At 47.1% G+C, this 22691-nt stretch overlaps 1 protein-coding gene across 2 annotated transcripts in view; it reads left to right on the top strand.

Moving 5' to 3' along the window:
* The window catches only part of LOC118936668 (low-density lipoprotein receptor-related protein 3-like), a 79380-nt gene that overhangs the window by 19616 nt on the left and 37073 nt on the right, over positions 1-22691 (top strand). For both annotated transcript variants that reach the window (XM_036981673.1, XM_036981672.1), the window contains exons 2-7: positions 1483-1621; positions 12665-12870; positions 13968-14161; positions 15399-15599; positions 18168-18389; positions 20985-21191. In XM_036981673.1, the coding sequence (XP_036837568.1) occupies positions 1483-1621; positions 12665-12870; positions 13968-14161; positions 15399-15599; positions 18168-18389; positions 20985-21191 (1169 nt within the window). The remainder of the gene's footprint in view (positions 1-1482; positions 1622-12664; positions 12871-13967; positions 14162-15398; positions 15600-18167; positions 18390-20984; positions 21192-22691) is intronic.

The raw sequence follows: 22691 nt of genomic DNA, 5'->3' as shown, positions 1-22691 counted from the left end.
GTTGTTACCTACTGTGACACCAGAATACATTAGAAACAGGATGTTGTTACCCACTGTGTCACCAGAATACATTAGAAACAGGATGTTGTTACCCACTGTGTCACCAGAAACAGGATGTTGTTACCCACTGTGACACCAGAATACATTAGAAACAGGATGTTGTTACCCACTGTGACACCAGAATACATTAGAAACAGGATGTTGTTACTCACTGTGTCACCAGAAACAGGATGTTGTTACCCACTGTGTCACCAGAATACATTAGAAACAGGATGTTGTTACCCACTGTGACACCAGAATACATTAGAAACAGGATGTTGTTACCCACTGTGTCACCAGAATACATTAGAAACAGGATGTTGTTACCCACTGTGTCACCAGAATACATTAGAAACAGGATGTTGTTACCCACTGTGTCACCGGAATACATTAGAAACAGGATGTTGTTACCCACTGTGACACCAGAATACATTAGAAACAGGATGTTGTTACCCACTGTGTCACCAGAATACATTAGAAACAGGATGTTGTTACCCACTGTGTCACCAGAATACATTAGAAACAGGATGTTGTTACCCACTGTGTCACCGGAATACATTAGAAACAGGATGTTGTTACCCACTGTGACACCAGAAACAGGATGTTGTTACCCCCTGTGTTCCTGTAAGGAAGTGATGTGACTATGTCAGGGAGGTCTCAGACAATAACTAACTTCTCACAAACAGTTCTTTGTATCTCGGTTGTATTTTTGTGAACCACATACCACTCTGTTAATACCAGTCTGTTAATACCACTCTGTTAATACCAGTCTGTTAATACCACTCTGTTAATACCACTCTGTTAATACCACTCTGTTAATACCAGTCTGTTAATACCAGTCTGTTAATACCACTCTGTTAATACCACTCTGTTAATACCACTCTGTTAATACCACTCTGTTAATACCACTCTGTTAATACCAGTCTGTTAATACCACTCTGTTAATACCACTCTGTTAATACCACTCTGTTAATACCACTCTGTTAATACCACTCTGTTAATACCACTCTGTTAATACCACTCTGTTAATACCACTCTGTTAATACCACTCTGTTAATACCACTCTGTTAATGCCACTCTGTTAATGCCACTCTGTTAATACCACTCTGTTAATACCACTCTGTTAATACCACTCTGTTAATACCAGTCTGTCTGATTGTAGTCTCTCTCTCTCTCTCCCTCTCTCCCTCTCTCTCTCCCTCTCCTTCTCTCTCTCTCTCTCCCTTTCTCTCTCTCCCTCTCCTTCTCTCTCTCCCCCTCCATCTCCCTCTCCCTCCTTCTCCCTCTCTCTCTCTCCATCTCCCTCTCCCTCTCTCTCTCTCCCTCTCCCTCTCCCTCTCCCTCTCTCTCCCTTTCTCCCTCTCCCTCTACCTCTCTCCCTCTCCCTCACCCTCACCCTCACCCTCACCCTCTACCTCTCCCTCTCCCTCTCCCTCTCCTTAGCATCATGCAGTGGCAAGGTTGAGCTTCATACAGAGAGAAGAGGTGTAATCTACAGCCCCTCCTGGCCCCTCAACTACCCCCCCGGAATGAACTGTTCCTGGAACATAGAGGGGGACAGGGGAGAGGTTATCACCATCAGGTAACAACATAGAGGGGACAGGAGAGAGGTTATCACCATCAGGTAACATAGAGGGGGACAGGAGAGAGGTTATCACCATCAGGTAACAGAGGGGACAGGGGAGAGGTTATCACCATCAGGTATCAACATAGAGGGGACAGGAGAGAGGTTATCACCATCAGGTAACAACATAGAGGGGACAGGAGAGAGGTTATCACCATCAGGTAACATAGAGGGGGGCAGGAGAGAGGTTATCACCATCAGGTAACAACATAGAGGGGGACAGGAGAGAGGTTATCACCATCAGGTAACAGAGAGGGGGACAGGAGAGAGGTTATCACCATCAGGTAACATAGAGGGGACAGGGGAGAGGTTATCACCATCAGGTAACAACATAGAGGGGACAGGAGAGAGGTTATCACCATCAGGTAACATAGAGGGGACAGGGGAGAGGTTATCACCATCAGGTAACAACATAGAGGGGACAGGAGAGAGGTTATCACCATCAGGTAACATAGAGGGGGACAGGAGAGAGGTTATCACCATCAGGTAACACCATAGAGGGGGACAGGAGAGAGGTTATCACCATCAGGTAACATAGAGGGGGACAGGAGAGAGGTTATCACCATCAGGTAACAGAGGGGACAGGGGAGAGGTTATCACCATCAGGTAACAACATAGAGGGGACAGGAGAGAGGTTATCACCATCAGGTAACATAGAGGGGGACAGGAGAGAGGTTATCACCATCAGGTAACATAGAGGGACAGGAGAGAGGTTATCACCATCAGGTAACAATATAGAGGGGACAGGAGAGAGGTTATCACCATCAGGTAACATAGAGGGGACAGGAGAGAGGTTATCACCATCAGGTAACATAGAGGGGACAGGAGAGAGGTTATCACCATCAGGTAACATAGAGGGGGACAGGAGAGAGGTTATCACCATCAGGTAACATATAGGGGGACAGGAGAGAGGTTATCACCATCAGGTAACATAGAGGGACAGGAGAGAGGTTATCGCCATCAGGTAACAACATAGAGGGGACAGGAGAGAGGTTATCACCATCAGGTAACATAGAGGGGGACAGGAGAGAGGTTATCACCATCAGGTAACAATATAGAGGGGACAGGAGAGAGGTTATCACCATCAGGTAACATAGAGGGGACAGGAGAGAGGTTATTACCACCAGGTAACATAGAGGGGACAGGAGAGAGGTTATCACCATCAGGTAACATAGAGGGGGACAGGAGAGAGGTTATCACCATCAGGTAACATAGAGGGGGACAAGAGAGAGGTTATCACCATCAGGTAACATAGAGGGGGACAGGAGAGAGGTTATCACCATCAGGTAACATTGAGGGGGACAGGAGAGAGGTTATCACCATCAGGTAACAGAGGGGACAGGAGAGAGGTTATCACCATCAGGTAACATAGAGGAGACGGAAGAGAGGTTATCACCATCAGGTAACAACATAGAGGGGGACAGGAGAGAGGTTATCACCATCAGGTAACATAGAGGGGACAGAAGAGAGGTTATCACCATCAGGTAACATAGAGGGGACAGGAGAGAGGTTATCACCATCAGGTAACATAGAGGGGACAGGAGAGAGGTTATCACCATCAGGTAACAACATAGAGGGGACAGGAGAGAGGTTATCACCATCAGGTAACATAGAGGGGACAGGAGAGAGGTTATCACCATCAGGTAACAACATAGAGGGGGACAGGAGAGAGGTTATCACCATCAGGTAACATAGAGGAGACAGGAGAGAGGTTATCACCATCAGGTAACATAGAGGGGACAGGAGAGAGGTTATCACCATCAGGTAACATAGATGAGATGGGAGAAAGGTTATCACCATCAGGTAACAACATAGAGGGGAGAGGAGAGAGGTTATCACCATCAGGTAACAACATAGAGGGGAGAGGAGAGAGGTTATCACCATCAGGTAACATATAGGAGACGGGAGAGAGGTTATCACCATCAGGTAACATAGAGGGGGACAGGAGAGAGGTTATCACCATCAGATAACATAGAGGGGACAGGAGAGAGGTTATCACCATCAGGTAACATATAGGGGGACAAGAGAGAGGTTATCACCATCAGGCAACAACATAGGGGGGACAGGAGAGAGGTTATCACCATCAGGTAACATAGAGGGGGACAGGAGAGAGGTTATCACCATCAGGTAACATAGAGGGGGACAGGAGAGAGGTTATCACCATCAGGTAACATAGAGGGGGACAGGAGAGAGGTTATCACCATCAGGTAACAGAGGGGACAGGGGAGAGGTTATCACCATCAGGTAACATAGAGGGGACAGGAGAGAGGTTATCACCATCAGGTAACAGAGGGGACAGGAGAGAGGTTATTACCACCAGGTAACATAGAGAGGACAGGAGAGAGGTTATCACTATTAGGTAACATAGAGGAGACGGGAGAGAGGTTATCACCATCAGGTAACATAGAGGGGACAGGAGAGAGGTTATCACCATCAGGTAACATAGAGGGGACAGGAGAGAGGTTATCACCATCAGGTAATAACATAGAGGGGACAGGAGAGAGGTTATCACCATCAGGTAACATAGAGGGGGACAGGAGAGAGGTTATCACCATCAGGTAACATAGAGGGGACAGGAGAGAGGTTATCACCATCAGGTAACATAGAGGGGGACAGGAGAGAGGTTATCACCATCAGGTAACAACATAGAGGGGACAGGAGAGAGGTTATCACCATCAGGTAACATAGAGGGGGACAGGAGAGAGGTTATCACCATCAGGTAACAACATAGAGGGGACAGGAGAGAGGTTATCACCATCAGGTAACATAGAGGGGACAGGAGAGAGGTTATTACCACCAGGTAACATAGAGGGGGACAGGAGAGAGGTTATCACCATCAGATAACATAGAGGGGACAGGAGAGAGGTTATCACCATCAGGTAACATATAGGGGGACAATAGAGAGGTTATCACCATCAGGCAACAACATAGGGGGGACAGGAGAGAGGTTATCACCATCAGGTAACATAGAGGGGGACAGGAGAGAGGTTATCACCATCAGGTAACATAGAGGGGGACAGGAGAGAGGTTATCACCATCAGGTAACATAGAGGGGGACAGGAGAGAGGTTATCACCATCAGGTAACAGAGGGGACAGGGGAGAGGTTATCACCATCAGGTAACATAGAGGGGACAGGAGAGAGGTTATCACCATCAGGTAACAGAGGGGACAGGATAGAGGTTATTACCACCAGGTAACATAGAGAGGACAGGAGAGAGGTTATCACTATCAGGTAACATAGAGGGGACAGGAGAGAGGTTATCACCATCAGGTAACATAGAGGGGACAGGAGAGAGGTTATCACCATCAGGTAATAACATAGAGGGGACAGGAGAGAGGTTATCACCATCAGGTAACATAGAGGGGGACAGGAGAGAGGTTATCACCATCAGGTAACATAGAGGGGACAGGAGAGAGGTTATCACCATCAGGTAACATAGAGGGGGACAGGAGAGAGGTTATCACCATCAGGTAACAACATAGAGGGGACAGGAGAGAGGTTATCACCATCAGGTAACATAGAGGGGGACGGGAGAGAGGTTATCACCATCAGGTAACATAGAGGGGACAGGAGAGAGGTTATCACCATCAGGTAACATAGAGGGGACAGGAGAGAGGTTATCACCATCAGGTAATAACATAGAGGGGACAGGAGAGAGGTTATCACCATCAGGTAACATAGAGGGGGACAGGAGAGAGGTTATCACCATCAGGTAACATAGAGGGGACAGGAGAGAGGTTATCACCATCAGGTAACATAGAGGGGGACAGGAGAGAGGTTATCACCATCAGGTAACAACATAGAGGGGACAGGAGAGAGGTTATCACCATCAGGTAACATAGAGGGGGACAGGAGAGAGGTTATCACCATCAGGTAACAACATAGAGGTCTAATTGTGTTGCTGTCCTGGTTTTCTGTGGATTGTGTCTGTGAGGACTGAGAGAGAGAGAGAGAGACAGAGAGAGAGACAGAGAGAGAGAGAGAGACAGAGAGACACAGAGAGACAGAGAGAGAGACACAGAGAGACAGAGAGACACAGAGAGAGAGACAGAGAGACACAGAGAGAGACAGAGAGACACAGAGAGAGAGACAGAGAGACACAGAGAGAGAGAGAGACAGAGAGAGAACACCAGATGGAGGGATGGTTTCATATAATGTACAGACTATATATATATATATATATATATATATATATATAATGTACTAATCACTCTCCTCTTCTCTCCAAGACATGATATGTTACCACAGGGAGGACAGCTGCCACACACACACACACACACACACACACACACACACACACAGATAGAGCAGCAACCTGGGTAGTGTTGACTCAAGTGTCCTCTCCACCGTGTCCTGCAGGCTGCAGCAGCTGTTTATCAGATCACATAGAGGCCAATGGTTCCCTATTTAGTGCACTACTTTTGACCAGGGCCTATAGAGAATAGGGTGCCTATACGGAATAGGGTGCCATTTGGGACCAACTTTTGAAGTCGGTAGTTTACATGCACTTTTGTTGGTCATTAAAAACTCGTTTTTCAACCACTCCACACATTTCTTGTTAACAAACTATAGTTTTGGCAAGTCGGTTAGGACATCTACTTTGTGCATGACACAAGTCATTTTTCCAACAATTGTTTACAGACAGATTATTTCATTTATAATTCACTGTATCACAATTCCAGTGGGTCAGAAGTTTACATACACTAAGTTGACTGTGCCTTTAAACAGCTTGGAAAATTCCAGAAAATGATGTCGTGGCTTCAGAAGCTTCTGATAGGCTAACTGACATAATTTGCGTCATTTGGAAATGTACCTGTGGATGTATTTCAAGACCTACCTTCAAACTCAGTGCCTCTTTGCTTAACATCATGGGAAAATCTAAAGGTATCAGCCAAGACCTCAGATGAAAAATTGTAGACCTCCACAAGTCTGGTTCATCCTTGGGAGCAATTTCCAAACGCCTGAAGGTACCACATTCATCTGTACAAACAACAGTACGCGAGAATAAACACCATGGGACCACTGCTCCAAAACTGCCATAAAAAAAGCCAGACTACGGTTTGTAACTGCACATGGGGACGAAGATCGTACTTTTTGGAGAAATGTCCTCCGGTCTGATGAAACAAAAATATAACTGTTTGGTCATAATGACCATCGTTATGTTTGGAGGAAAAAGGGGGAGGCTTGCAAGCCGAATAACACTATCCCAACCGTGAAGCACGGGGGTGGCAGCATCATGTTGTGGGGGTGCTTTGCTGCAGGAGGGACTGGTGCACTTCACAAAATAGATGGCATCATGAGGTTGGAAAATTATGTGGATATATTGAAGCAACATCTCAAGACATCGGTCAGGAAGTTAAAGCTTGGTCGCAAATGGGTCTTCCAAATGGACAATGACGCCAAGCATACTTCCAAAGTTGTGGCAAAATGGCTTAAGGACAACAAAGTCAAGGTATTGGAGTGGCCATCACAAAGCCCTGACCTCAATCCTATAGAACATTTGTGGGCAGAACTGAAAAAGCGTGTGCGAGCAAGGAGGCCTACAAACCTGACTCTTACACCAGCTGTCAGGAGGAATGGGCCAAAATTCACCCAACTTATTGTGGGAAGCTTGTGGAAGGCTACCCGAAACTTTTGACCCAAGTTAAACAATTTAAAGGCAATGCTACCAAATACTAACTGAGTGTATGTAAACGTCTGACTCACTGGGAATATGATGAAAGAAATTAAAGTTAAAATAAATAATTCTCTCTACTATTATTCTGACATTTCACATTCTTAAAATAAAGTGGTGATCCTAACTGACCTAAAACAGGGAATTTTTACTGGGATTAAAAGTCAGGAATTGTGATCTCATCAGTAATACAGTCTGATAGAACCACACAGCCAGATCTCATCAGTAATACAGTCTGATAGAACCACACAGCCAGATCTCATCAGTAATACAGTCTGATAGAACCACACAGCCAGATCTCATCAGTAATACAGTCTGATAGAACCACACAGCCAGATGTCATCAGTAATTCAGTCTGATAGAACCACACAGTCTGATAGAACCACACAGCCAGATCTCATCAGTAATACAGTCTGATAGAACCACACAGTCTTATAGAACCACACAGCCAGATGTCATCAGTAATACAGTCTGATGGAACCATACAGCCAGATCTCATCAGTAATACAGTCTGATAGAACCACACAGTCTGATGGAACCATACAGCCAGATCTCATTAGTAATACAGTCTAATGGAACCATACAGCCAGATCTCATCAATAATACAGTCCGATAGAACCACACAGCCAGATTTCATCAGTAATACAGTCTAATGGAACCATACAGCCAGATCTCATCAGTAATACAGTCTGATAGAACCACACAGCCAGATCTCATCAGTAATACAGTCTGATAGAACCACACAGCCAGATGTCATCAGTAATTCAGTCTGATAGAACCACACAGTCTGATAGAACCACACAGCCAGATCTCATCAGTAATACAGTCTGATAGAACCACACAGTCTTATAGAACCACACATCCAGATGTCATCAGTAATACAGTCTGATGGAACCATACAGCCAGATCTCATCAGTAATACAGTCTGATAGAACCACACAGCCAGATCTCATCAGTAATACAGTCTGATAGAACCACACAACCAGATCTCATCAGTAATACAGTCTGATAGAACCACACAGCCAGATCTCATCAGTAATACTGTCTGATAGAACCACACAGCCAGATCTCATCAGTAATACAGTCTGATAGAACCACACAGCCAGATCTCATCAGTAATACAGCCTGAAAAAACCACACAGTCTGATAGAACCACACAGCGAGATCTCATCAGTAATACAGTCTGATAGAACCACACAGTCTGATGGAACCATACAGCCAGATCTCATCAGTAATACAGTCTAATGGAACCATACAGCCAGATCTCATCAGTAATACAGTCCGATAGAACCACACAGTCTGATGGAACCATACAGCCAGATCTCATCAGTAATACAGTCTAATGGAACCATACAGCCAGATCTCATCAGTAATACAGTCCGATAGAACCACACTGCCAGATCTCATCAGTAATACAGTCTAATGGAACCATACAGCCAGATCTCATCAGTAATATAGTCTGATAGAACCACACAGCCATATCTCATCAGTAATACAGTCTGATAGAACCACACAGCCAGATGTCATCAGTAATTCAGTCTGATAGAACCACACAGCCAGATCTCATCAGTAATACAGTCTGATAGAACCACACAGTCTTATAGAACCACACAGCCAGATGTCATCAGTAATACAGTCTGATGGAACCATACAGCCAGATCTCATCAGTAATACAGTCTGATAGAACCACACAACCAGATCTCATCAGTAATACAGTCTGATAGAACCACACAGCCAGATCTCATCAGTAATACTGTCTGATAGAACCACACAGCCAGATCTCATCAGTAATACAGTCTGATAGAACCACACAGCCAGATCTCATCAGTAATACAGCCTGAAAGAACCACACAGTCTGATAGAACCACACAGCCAGATCTCATCAGTAATACAGTCTGATAGAACCACACAGTCTGATGGAACCATACAGCCAGATCTCATCAGTAATACAGTCTGATGGAGCCATACAGCCAGATCTCATCAGTAATACAGTCTGATAGAACCACACAGTCTGATGGAACCATACAGCCAGATCTCATCAGTAATACAGTCTAATGGAACCATACAGCCAGATCTCATCAGTAATACAGTCTGATAGAACCACACATCCAGATCTCATCAGTTTCAAAGTCTGATAGAACCACACAGCCAGATCTCATCAGTAATACAGTCTGATAGAACCACACAGCCAGATCTTATCAGTAATACAGTCTGATGGAACCATACAGCCAGATCTCATCAGTAATACAGTCTGATAGAACCACACAGTCTGATGGAACCATACAGCCAGATCTCATCAGTAATACAGTCTAATGGAACCATACAGCCAGATCTCATCAGTAATACAGTCCGATAGAACCACACTGCCAGATCTCATCAGTAATACAGTCTAATGGAACCATACAGCCAGATCTCATCAGTAATATAGTCTGATAGAACCACACAGCCATATCTCATCAGTAATACAGTCTGATAGAACCACACAGCCAGATGTCATCAGTAATTCAGTCTGATAGAACCACACAGCCAGATCTCATCAGTAATACAGTCTGATAGAACCACACAGTCTTATAGAACCACACAGCCAGATGTCATCAGTAATACAGTCTGATGGAACCATACAGCCAGATCTCATCAGTAATACAGTCTGATAGAACCACACAGCCTGATAGAACCACACAACCAGATCTCATCAGTAATACAGTCTGATAGAACCACACAGCCAGATCTCATCAGTAATACAGTCTGATAGAACCACACAGCCAGATATCATCAGTAATACAGTCTAATAATTGAGGAATTGTTAGGTAGGAAGGTGTAACTGTGCACACAGCAGTTCTCAGCATTGCCTGAGAACAGCAACACCCTGACAATACTGGGAACAACTGCCTTAGTCTTAGACACTGGCATTCATTCTCTTTTCACCTGGTGAAACTTCACTGGTCGTTCACCCGAGGTAATATCAACCTGTTGATGATGGGTGAAGACAGTGGTCTTTTCCTCCCACAGGAAATACAACCCATCTCTATGGGTCTAGACCAGGAAATACAACCCATCTCTATGGGTCTAGACCAGGAAATACAACCCATAGCCCATCTCTATGGGTCTAGACCAGGAAATACAACCCATCTCTATGGGTCTAGACCAGGAAATACAACCCATCTCTATGGGTCTAGACCAGGAAATACAACCCATCTCTATGGGTCTAGACCAGGAAATACAACCCATCTCTATGGGTCTAGACCAGGAAATACAACCCATCTCTATGGGTCTAGACCAGGAAATACAAACCATCTCTATGGATCTAGACCAGGAAATACAACCCATCTCTATGGGTCTAGACCAGGAAATATAACCCATCTCTATGGGTCTAGACCAGGAAATACAACCCATCTCTATGGGTCTAGACCAGGAAATACAACCCATCTCTATGGGTCTAGACCAGGAAATACAACCCATCTCTATGGGTCTAGACCAGGAAATACAACCCATCTCTATGGGTCTAGACCAGGAAATACAACCCATCTCTATGGGTCTAGACCAGGAAATATAACCCATCTCTATGGGTCTAGACCAGGAAATACAACCCATAGCCCATCTCTATGGGTCTAGACCAGGAAATACAACCCATCTCTATGGGTCTAGACCAGGAAATACAACCCATCTCTATGGGACTAGACCAGGAAATACAACCCATCTCTATGGGTCTAGACCAGGAAATACAACCCATCTCTATGGGTCTAGACCAGGAAATACAACCCATAGCCCATCTCTATGGGTCTAGACCAGGAAATACAACCCATCTCTATGGGTCTAGACCAGGAAATACAACCCATCTCTATGGGTCTAGACCAGGAAATACAACCCATAGCCCATCTCTATGGGTCTAGACCAGGAAATACAACCCATCTCTATAGGTCTAGACCAGGAAATACAACCCAAAGCCCATCTCTATGGGTCTAGACCAGGAAATACAACCCACAACCAATCTCTATGGGTCTAGACCAGGAAATACAACCCATCTCTATGGGTCTAGACCAGGAAATACAACCCATCTCTATGGGTCTAGACCAGGAAATACAACCCATCTCTATAGGTCTAGACCAGGAAATACAACCCATCTCTATGGGTCTAGACCAGGAAATACAACCCATCTCTATGGGTCTAGACCAGGAAATACAACCCATCTCTATGGGTCTAGACCAGGAAATACAACCCATCTCTATGGGTGTAGACCAGGAAATACAACTCACAGCCCATCTCCATGGGTGTAGACCAGTCAGACCACAGCCCATCTCTATGGGTCTAGACCAGTCAGACCACAGCCCATCTCTATGGGTCTAGACCAGGAAATACAACTCACAGCCCATCTCTATGGGTCTAGACCAGGAAATACAACCCACAGCCCATCTCTATGGTTCTAGACCAGAAACACAACCCATCTCTATGGGTAGTAGATGGGTATTAGTTGGGTAGTAGATGGTGGTGTTTAACTGTAGTCTCATTGGGACAGCAGCGTCTATAATGTCAGTATAAGGCTGTGAAGGCATCCTATTCCCCAGGGGCCCTGGTCATCTCGTCCAATAGGAAAGGAGATATTGATCTGTGAAGGCATCCTATTCCCCAGGGGCCCTGGTCAGATGAAGTGCTTCTAATAGGGAGCCATTTGGGTGGTGGCCCGGTCATCTCGTCCAATAGGAGAGGAGATATTGATCTGTTGGAATCCTGCCATCCAACTCTTCTGATTCTCTCTCCCACTTAGTAATGATCTCAGCATATTTCTGGGTCATAACACACACACACACACACACACACACACACACACACACACACACACACACACACACACACATACATACACACACACACACACACAACACACACACACGCTCACACACACACACACGCGCTCACACACATACATACATACATACACACACACACACACACACACACACACACACGCTCACACACACACACACACACACACACACACACACACACACACACACACACACACATACATACATACACACACACGCGCTCACACACACATACGCGCTTTCATTCATTCATTCAATTAATGCACTCGCCGGAGTAGCTGAGCCATCAGGGATGATGTAATGCTTTTGTCAGTGCTTCCTGTTCCTCCTCCTGCAACTACACTTCCTGTTGAACACGTCCCTCATTCCTCGCTGCTCCGATCAGATCATCTAGCGTGTGTCTGGAGTGAAGGATCAACGTAGACACTACGTTGACCATGGTTCCCTAACCCTTTGTCTAACCCATGTCCCTCGTCTGTCTCCCTGTGTCCTCCCCCCCCAGCTTCCCTAACTTTGACCTGGAGGAGTCAGGTCAGTGTCAGGGGGACTGGCTGCTCCTAGGCCCCACCTGGAGAGAGGAGTACCGGGTGTGTGGCTCCCTCCTCCCACCTCCCTTCATCTCCTCCAGGGGAAGAGTCTGGCTCTACTTCCACTCACAGGCCAACAGCTCAGGACTGGCTCAGGGGTTCAGACTGTCTTATATCAGAGGTGAGAGACACTTCCTGGATAAATACAAGCTAGGGGGGAGAGGAGGAGGAGGGAGGGAGGGAGAGGAGAGGGAGAGGAGAGGGAGGGAGAGGAGGAGGAGAGGGAAGGAAGGGAGAGGAGGGAGAGGGAGATGAGAAGAGGGAGGGAGGGAGGGAAAGGAGGAGAAGGAGGGAGGCAGAGGAGGAGAAGGAGGGAGGCAGAGGTGGAGAGGGAGGGCGGGAGAGGGAGAGGAGGAGGAGGTGGGAGAGGAGGAGAGGGAAGGAAAGGAGGAGAGTAGGAGAGAGAGGAGGAGAAGGAGGGAGAGGAGGAGGGGGAGATTAGGAGGAGGGAGAGGAGGAGAGGGAAGGGAGGATAGGGAGAGGAGGAGAAGGAGAGGAAGGAGGGAGGGGGGAGGAGAGAGAAGGAGAGGAAGGAGGAGAGGGAAGGAGGGATGAGGGAGAGGAGAGGGAGGGAGAGGAGGAGGGATGAGGGAGAGGAGGAGAGGGAAAGGGAGGGAGATGAGGGAGGGGAGGAGGGAGGTGAAGGAGGAACAGGAACAGGCGGATACTGGTAGGCCAGACAATGGAATGCAGTGTGTTGGTTGCACAGGGAGCAGACTGGGTGTTCACCTTCTCTATCTAACTACCATCTGGCATCGATGGAGTCACTGATAACAGCTGTGGTGTTCACCTTCTCTGTCTAACTACCATCTGGCATCGATGGAGTCACTGATAACAGCTGTGAGAGAAAAACACAGCCAGTTTGCTTTTTACAGTGTGAGACCCACAATCAATACTGTGTGGGATGAGAGGAGAGGTGCACTAAGCACAGCTTGTCCTATTTTACCCCAGGACGACATGTCACAGATCACTAAGCAGGTATTGAGTACGTTAGTAAAGCTGTCTGCCATTGATCTGTATTGGCAGAAGACATTGATGAGCGTCGCCCTGTCCCCAAAAACACCACAGATTAATCTGGGTAGTTTGTTGTTGGGTAGTTTGTTGTTGGGTGGTTTATGTCTGTTATTATGTCTGTTCCTCCAGGTCCCCTGGGCCAGTCCAGCTGTCAGAGTGATGAGTTCCTGTCTGTAGTTTGTAGTAATGTGTCTGTTCCTCCAGGTCGCCTGGGCCAGTCCAGCTGTCAGAGTGATGAGTTCCTGTGTGGTAACGGTAAATGTCTTCCCCGAACGTGGCGCTGTAACGGCCTGGATGAGTGCGGCGACGCTACCGACGAACGGAGCTGTGCCCCTCCTCCGACCCCTCCCCGCACCTCCCTCTGCCCCCCCGGCACCGCCCCGTGTACCCAGGCCCAGGTAGGTAATCCAGAGGTTAGGGAAGCGGGCTAGCAACCAGGGGGGAGTAGAAACTCTGATAGGAACAATGCTCTACACTACACACATTGCTTCCTACGTTTCGGGGGGGATTGGGCCGACCCATTGCTCCCTACGTCTCGGGGGGGGGGGGGGGGGGATTGGGCCGACCCATTGCTTCCTACGTCTCGGGGGGGGGTGATTGGGCCGACCCATTGCTTCCTACGTCTCGGGGGGGATTGGGCCTACCCATTGCTTCCTACGTCTTGGGGGGGGGGGGGGGGGGGATTGAGCTGACCCATTGCTTCCTACGTTTCGGGGGGGATTGGGCCGACCCATTGCTCCCTACGTCTCGGGGGGGGATTGGGCTGACCCATTGCTTCCTATATCTGGGGGGGGGGGATTGGGCTGACCCATTGCTTCCTATATCTGGGGGGGGGGATTGGGCCGACCCATTGCTTCCTACGTGTCGGGGGGGATTGGTGCCGACCCATTGCTCGCTACGTCTCGGGGGGGGGGGGGGGGGGATTGGGCCGACCCATTGCTTCCTACGTCTCGGGGGGGGTGATTGGCCCGACCCATTGCTTCCTACGTCTCGGGGGGGATTGGGCCTACCCATTGCTTCCTACGTCTCGGGGGGGGGGGGGGGGGGGGGGGGGATTGAGCTGACCCATTGCTTCCTACGTTTCGGGGGGGATTGGGCCGACCCATTGCTCGCTACGTCTCGGGGGGGGGGGGATTGGGCCGACCCATTGCTTCCTACGTCTCGGGGGGGTGATTGGGCTGACCCATTGCTTCCTACGTCTCGGGGGGGATTGGGCCTACCCATTGCTTCCTACGTCTCGGGGGGGGGGGGGGTTGAGCTGACCCATTGCTTCCTACGTTTCGGGGGGGATTGGGCCGACCCATTGCTCCCTACGTCTCGGGGGGGATTGGGCTGACCCATTGCTTCCTATATCTGGGGGGGGGGGATTGGGCTGACCCATTGCTTCCTACGTCTCGGGGGGGATTAGGTTGACCCATTGCTTCCTACGCCTCGGGGGGGATTGGGCCAACCCATTACTTCCTACGTCTCGGGGGGGATTGGGCGACCCATTGCTTCCTACGTCTCGGGGGGGATTGGGTTGACCCATTGCTTCCTACGTCTCGGGGGGGATTGGGTTGTGAGTATAAAGACACATTTCCGTTCCCTGCCAGAGACAATAATAACGAACAATAAGGTGGTGTTCTTCTCCTCCAGTCCACTCGCTGCCTGCCCCCCTCGCTGCGCTGCAACGGAGCCCGGGACTGCCCCGACGGCTCGGACGAGGCAGGGTGCCCCGACACGGCCTGCGGCAAACGCCTGGGGAACTTCTACGGAACATTCGCCTCCCCGGACTTCTTCCGTCCCAACCGCAGCGCTGTGGGGGAGCTGAGGTGCTCCTGGCTACTGGACACTCAGGTAGGGAGGAGTTCAACATCTTACACATTCCATTATCTGATGGTTGCTAGGGCAGATTATTTAACCTTTAACTAGGTAAGTCAGTTAAGAACAATTTCTTATTTACAATGACGGCCTACACCGACCAAACCCGGACGACGCTGGGCCAATTGTCTGCCGCCCTACGGGACTCCCGATCACGGCCGGTTGTGATACAGCCTGGATTCGAACCAGAGTGTCTGTAGTGACGCCTCTAGCGCTGAGATGCAGTGCCCTGCGCCACAGATGAATCTGTTCATCGTCGTTTGTATTTTTCTAAATAAATAAGTTAAAAAATCATAGATTTCCTGACGTGTGAATGCATTACTAGACACATGCTGACTGATCTATAGCAGAGTTACACCGCTGAACACATGCTGACTGATCTATAGCAGAGTTACACAGCTGAACACATGCTGACTGATCTATAGCAGAGTTACACAGCTGAACACATGCTGACTGATCTATAGCAGAGTTAAATATGAACACATGCTGACTGATCTATAGCAGAGTTAAAGAGATTAACACATGCTGACTGATCTATAGCAGAGTTACACAGCTGAACACATGCTGACTGATATATAGCAGAGTTAAAGAGATTAACACATGCTGACTGATCTATAGCAGAGTTACACAGCTGAACACATGCTGACTGATCTATAGCAGAGTTACACAGCTGAACACATGCTGACTGATCTATAGCAGAGTTAAATATGAACACATGCTGACTGATCTATAGCAGAGTTAAAGAGATTAACACATGCTGACTGATCTATAGCAGAGTTACACAGCTGAACACATGCTGACTGATATATAGCAGAGTTAAAGAGATTAACACATGCTGACTGATCTATAGCAGAGTTACACAGCTGAACACATGCTGACTGATCTATAGCAGAGTTACACAGCTGAACACATGCTGACTGATCTATAGCAGAGTTAGAGATGAACACATGCTGACTGATCTATAGCAGAGTTACACAGCTGAACACATGCTGACTGATCTATAGCAGAGTTAAACAGCTGAACACATGCTGACTGATCTATAGCAGAGTTACACAGCTGAACACATGCTGACTGATCTATAGCAGAGTTACACAGCTGAACACATGCTGACTGATCTATAGCAGAGTTAGAGATGAACACATGCTGACTGATCTATAGCAGAGTTACACAGCTGAACACATGCTGACTGATCTATAGCAGAGTTACACAGCTGAACACATGCTGACTGATCTATAGCAGAGTTACACAGCTGAACACATGCTGACTGATCTATAGCAGAGTTACACAGCTGAACACATGCTGACTGATCTATAGCAGAGTTACACAGCTGAACACATGCTGACTGATATATAGCAGAGTTAAAGAGATGAACACATGCTGACTGATCTATAGCAGAGTTACACAGCTGAACACATGCTGACTGATCTATAGCAGAGTTACACAGCTGAACACATGCTGACTGATCTATAGCAGAGTTACACAGCTGAACACATGCTGACTGATTTATAGCAGAGTTAGAGATGAACACATGCTGACTGATCTATAGCAGAGTTACACAGCTGAACACATGCTGACTGATCTATAGCAGAGTTACACAGCTGAACACATGCTGACTGATCTATAGCAGAGTTACACAGCTGAACACATGCTGACTGATCTATAGCAGAGTTACACAGCTGAACACATGCTGACTGATCTATAGCAGAGTTACACAGCTGAACACATGCTGACTGATATATAGCAGAGTTAAAGAGATGAACACATGCTGACTGATCTATAGCAGAGTTAGAGAGATGAACACATGCTGACTGATCTATAGCAGAGTTACACAGCTGAACACATGCTGACTGATCTATAGCAGAGTTACACAGCTGAACACATGCTGACTGATCTATAGCAGAGTTAGAGATGAACACATGCTGACTGATCTATAGCAGAGTTACACAGCTGAACACATGCTGACTGATCTATAGCAGAGTTACACAGCTGAACACATGCTGACTGATCTATAGCAGAGTTACACAGCTGAACACATGCTGACTGATCTATAGCAGAGTTACACAGCTGAACACATGCTGACTGATCTATAGCAGAGTTACACAGCTGAACACATGCTGACTGATCTATAGCAGAGTTAGAGATGAACACATGCTGACTGATCTATAGCAGAGTTACACAGCTGAACACATGCTGACTGATCTATAGCAGAGTTACACAGCTGAACACATGCTGACTGATCTATAGCAGAGTTACACAGCTGAACACATGCTGACTGATCTATAGCAGAGTTAGAGATGAACACATGCTGACTGATCTATAGCAGAGTTACACAGCTGAACACATGCTGACTGATCTATAGCAGAGTTAGAGATGAACACATGCTGACTGATCTATAAGCTCCATTAAAACATAAGCTTGTTTAGTTAAACTGTCTGTCACAATGGAAAATCACTGAAATTAGTTGTTTTAGATTTTCACGTTTTTTAATCAATACGGTTGCCCTCGGTCGACTACTCGATGAATCTAAGTCATCCTTCCTCCTAGGACCCTAAGCCTATCGTGTTGCAGCTGGACCTGGGGTTAGGGCCAGGGGACTCCCTCCATGTCTATGATGGGCTGGTCCAGAGAGCAGAGCGCCTCCTGCAGGCCCTGTCGCATCATAACAACAGGAGACCAGCCCTGTTAGAATCCAGTAGAGGACAGATGAGTCTACAGTACCTGGCCCAACCACTCAGCCCTGGGCATGGGTTCAACGCTACATACCAGGTAGGCTAACCCTGACCTTAACCCTGACCCTAACCCTGACCCTAACCCTGACCTTAACCCTGACCCTAACCCTAAACCTGACCCTAACACCACTCAGCCCTGGTCATGGATTCAACGCTACATACCAGGTAGATTAGATTTGGGACAGTGGGATTGTAAATGGTTTTCTTGATGATGAAGTGCTCTGTTTTGTTTTCATGTGTTTTGTGTTTAGAACTGTCATTGGTCCAGAGTTTATCCTGACCAGACAGAAGACTAGTACCCAGAGTTTATCCTGACCAGACAGAAGACTAGTACTCAGAGTTTATCCTGACCAGACAGAAGACTAGAACCCAGAGTTTATCCTGAGCAGACAGAAGACTAGTACCCAGAGTTTATCCTGACCAGACAGAAGACTAGTACCCAGAGTTTATCCTGACCAGGCAGAAGACTAGTACCCAGAGTTTATCCTGACCAGACAGAAGACTAGGACTAGTACCCAGAGTTTATCCTGACCAGACAGAATACTAGTACCCAGAGTTTATCCAGACCAGACAGAAGACTAGGACTAGTACCCAGAGTTTATCCTGACCAGACAGAAGACTAGTACCCAGAGTTTATCCTGACCAGACAGAAGACTAATACCCAGAGTTTATCCTGACCAGACAGAAGACTAGTACCCAGAGTTTATCCTGACCAGACAGAAGACTAGGACTAGTACCCAGAGTTTATCCTGACCAGACAGAAGACTAGTACCCAGAGTTTATCCGGACCAGACAGAAGACTGGTACCCAGAGTTTATCCTGACCAGACAGAAGACTAGTACCCAGAGTTTATCCAGACCAGACAGAAGACTAGTACCCAGAGTTTATCCTGACCAGACAGAAGACTAGTACCCAGAGTTTATCCTGACCAGACAGAAGACTAATACCCAGAGTTTATCCTGACCAGACAGAAGACTAGTACCCAGAGTTTATCCTGACCAGACAGAAGACTAGGACTAGTACCCAGAGTTTATCCTGACCAGACAGAAGACTAGTACCCAGAGTTTATCCGGACCAGACAGAAGACTGGTACCCAGAGTTTATCCTGACCAGACAGAAGACTAGTACCCAGAGTTTATCCTGACCAGACAGAAGACTAGTACCCAGAGTTTATCCAGACCAGACAGAAGACTAGTACCCAGAGTTTATCCTGGCCAGACAGAAGACTAGTACCCAGAGTTTATCCTGACCAGACAGAAGACTAGTACCCAGAGTTTATCCTGACCAGACAGAAGACTAGAACCCAGAGTTTATCCTGAGCAGACAGAAGACTAGTACCCAGAGTTTATCCTGACCAGACAGAAGACTAGTACCCAGAGTTTATCCTGACCAGACAGAAGACTAGTACCCAGAGTTTATCCTGACCAGACAGAAGACTAGGACTAGTACCCAGAGTTTATCCTGACCAGACAGAAGACTAGTACCCAGAGTTTATCCTGACCAGACAGAAGACTAGTACCCAGAGTTTATCCTGACCAGACAGAAGACTAGTGCCCAGAGTTTATCCTGACCAGACAGAAGACTAGTACCCAGAGTTTATCCTGACCAGACAGAAGACTAGTACACAGAGTTTATCCTGACCAGACAGAAGACTAGTACCCAGAGTTTATCCTGACCAGACAGAAGACTAGTACCCAGAGTTTATCCTGACCAGACAGAAGACTAGTACCCAGAGTTTATCCTGACCAGACAGAAGACTAGGACTAGTACCCATAGTTTATCCTGAGCAGACAGAAGACTAGTACTCAGAGTTTATCCTGACCAGACAGAAGACTAGAACCCAGAGTTTATCCTGACCAGACAGAAGACTAGTACCCAGAGTTTATCCTGACCAGACAGAAGACTATGACTAGTACCCAGAGTTTATCCAGACCAGACAGAAGACTAGGACTAGTACCCAGAGTTTATCCTGAGCAGACAGAAGACTAGTACCCAGAGTTTATCCTGACCAGACAGAAGACTAGAACCCAGAGTTTATCCTGACCAGACAGAAGACTAGTACACAGAGTTTATCCAGACCAGACAGAACACTAGTACCCAGAGTTTATCCTGACCAGACAGAAGACTAGTACCCAGAGTTTATCCTGGCCAGACAGAAGACTAGTACCCAGAGTTTATCCTGACCAGACAGAAGACTAGTACCCAGAGTTTATCCTGACCAGACAGAAGACTAGTACCCAGAGTTTATCCTGACCAGACAGAAGACTAGTAATCAAATCAAAATCAAATCAAATCAAATTTATTTATATAGCCCTTCGTACATCAGCTGATATCTCAAAGTGCTGTACAGAAACCCAGCCTAAAACCCCAAACAGCAAGCAATGCAGGTGTAGAAGCACGGCGACAGAAGACTAGTACCCAGAGTTTATCCTGACCAGACAGAAGACTAGAACCCAGAGTTTATCCTGACCTTACAGAAGACTATGACTAGTACCCAGAGTTTATCCAGACCAGACAGAAGACTTGTACCCAGAGTTTTTCCTGACCAGACAGAAGACTAGTACCCAGAGTTTATCCTGACCAGATGATCAAGAGATGACTTCATGAGTACGTTTCCTGTTCTATCCTGTAGGTGAAAGGTTACTGTTTCCCTGGGGAACACCCGTGTGGATTGGACCAGGGCTGTTATTCTGAACGCCAGCGCTGTGACGGGTACTGGCACTGCCCTACGGGGCGCGACGAGGAGGAGTGTCCAGTTTGCCAGGAAGGGGAGTACCCCTGTGAGGGGGGCAGTGGGGCCTGCTACCCTGCCTCTGAAAGATGTAACAACCAGAAGAAGGTATCTATCAATCAATCAATCAATACTTTATTATCCTATTGTACAATTCTGATAAAAATCATTGTGCTAAATTCCTGGATCTAGGAGAGAAACCCTTCAGTTGAAAACATTCTAGTTACGGTCTATTTTCTCACTATGCTTCTAGTGATCGTTGTGTCGAAAAACAAGCAAGCTTTTAATACATCAAATCAAATTATTATTTAATAACAGTGAAATGCTGACTGATGGTCCTTTACTCAATAAAGATCCAGATTCAAATAAATTCAAATGAAATAGTGACATAAGGAATTAATAAAAGAGGACAGTGAATTAAAAATAATCTATTTAGTTGCTGAATTCTTCCAAATACTTTGTTGTGTTATCTTTGACGTCGGCCTTCTGCCAATTCTTAGATTCTTTTCAACAGTAAGTATTCACACCTGTCACGTTCTGACCTTTATTTCCTTTTGTCTTTAGTTAGTATGGTCGGGGCGTGAGTTGGGGTGGGCAGTCTATGTGTGTTTTTCTATGTTTGGGATTTGACTTCGGCCTAGTATGGTTCTCAATCAGAGGCAGGTGTCGTTAGTTGTCTCTGATTGAGAATCATACTTAGGTAGCCTGGGTTTAACTGTTGGTTTGTGGGTGTTTGTCGCCACACGGTACTGGGTTTCACTGTTGGTTTGTGGGTGTTTGTCGCCACACGGTACTGGGTTTCACTGTTGGTTTGTGGGTGTTTGCCGCCACACGGTACTGGGTTTCACTGTTGGTTTGTGGGTGTTTGTCGCCACACGGTACTGGGTTTCACTGTTGGTTTGTGGGTGTTTGTCGCCACACGGTACTGGGTTTCACTGTTGGTTTGTGGGTGTTTGTCGCCACACGGTACTGGGTTTCACTGTTGGTTTGTGGGTGTTTGTCGCCACACGGTACTGGGTTTCACTGTTGGTTTGTGGGTGTTTGCCGCCACACGGTACTGGGTTTCACTGTTGGTTTATGGGTGTTTGTCGCCACACGGTACTGGGTTTCACTGTTGGTTTATGGGTGTTTGTCGCCACACGGTACTGGGTTTCACTGTTGGTTTGTGGGTGTTTGTCGCCACACGGTACTGGGTTTCACTGTTGGTTTGTGGGTGTTTGCCGCCACACGGTACTGGGTTTCACTGTTGGTTTGTGGGTGTTTGTCGCCACACGGTACTGGGTTTCACTGTTGGTTTGTGGGTGTTTGTCGCCACACGGTACTGGGTTTCACTGTTGGTTTGTGGGTGTTTGTCGCCACACGGTACTGGGTTTCACTGTTGGTTTGTGGGTGTTTGTCGCCACACGGTACTGGGTTTCACTGTTGGTTTGTGGGTGTTTGTCGCCACACGGTACTGGGTTTCACTGTTGGTTTGTGGGTGTTTGCCGCCACACGGTACTGGGTTTCACTGTTGGTTTATGGGTGTTTGTCGCCACACGGTACTGGGTTTCACTGTTGGTTTATGGGTGTTTGTCGCCACACGGTACTGGGTTTCACTGTTGGTTTGTG

The sequence above is a fragment of the Oncorhynchus mykiss genome, chromosome 6 (genome assembly GCF_013265735.2).
Source record: "Oncorhynchus mykiss isolate Arlee chromosome 6, USDA_OmykA_1.1, whole genome shotgun sequence".
Lineage (NCBI taxonomy): Eukaryota > Metazoa > Chordata > Actinopteri > Salmoniformes > Salmonidae > Oncorhynchus > Oncorhynchus mykiss.
Note: the sequence above shows the minus strand (reverse complement) of the source record. Positions and strands in the feature narration are given on the sequence as shown.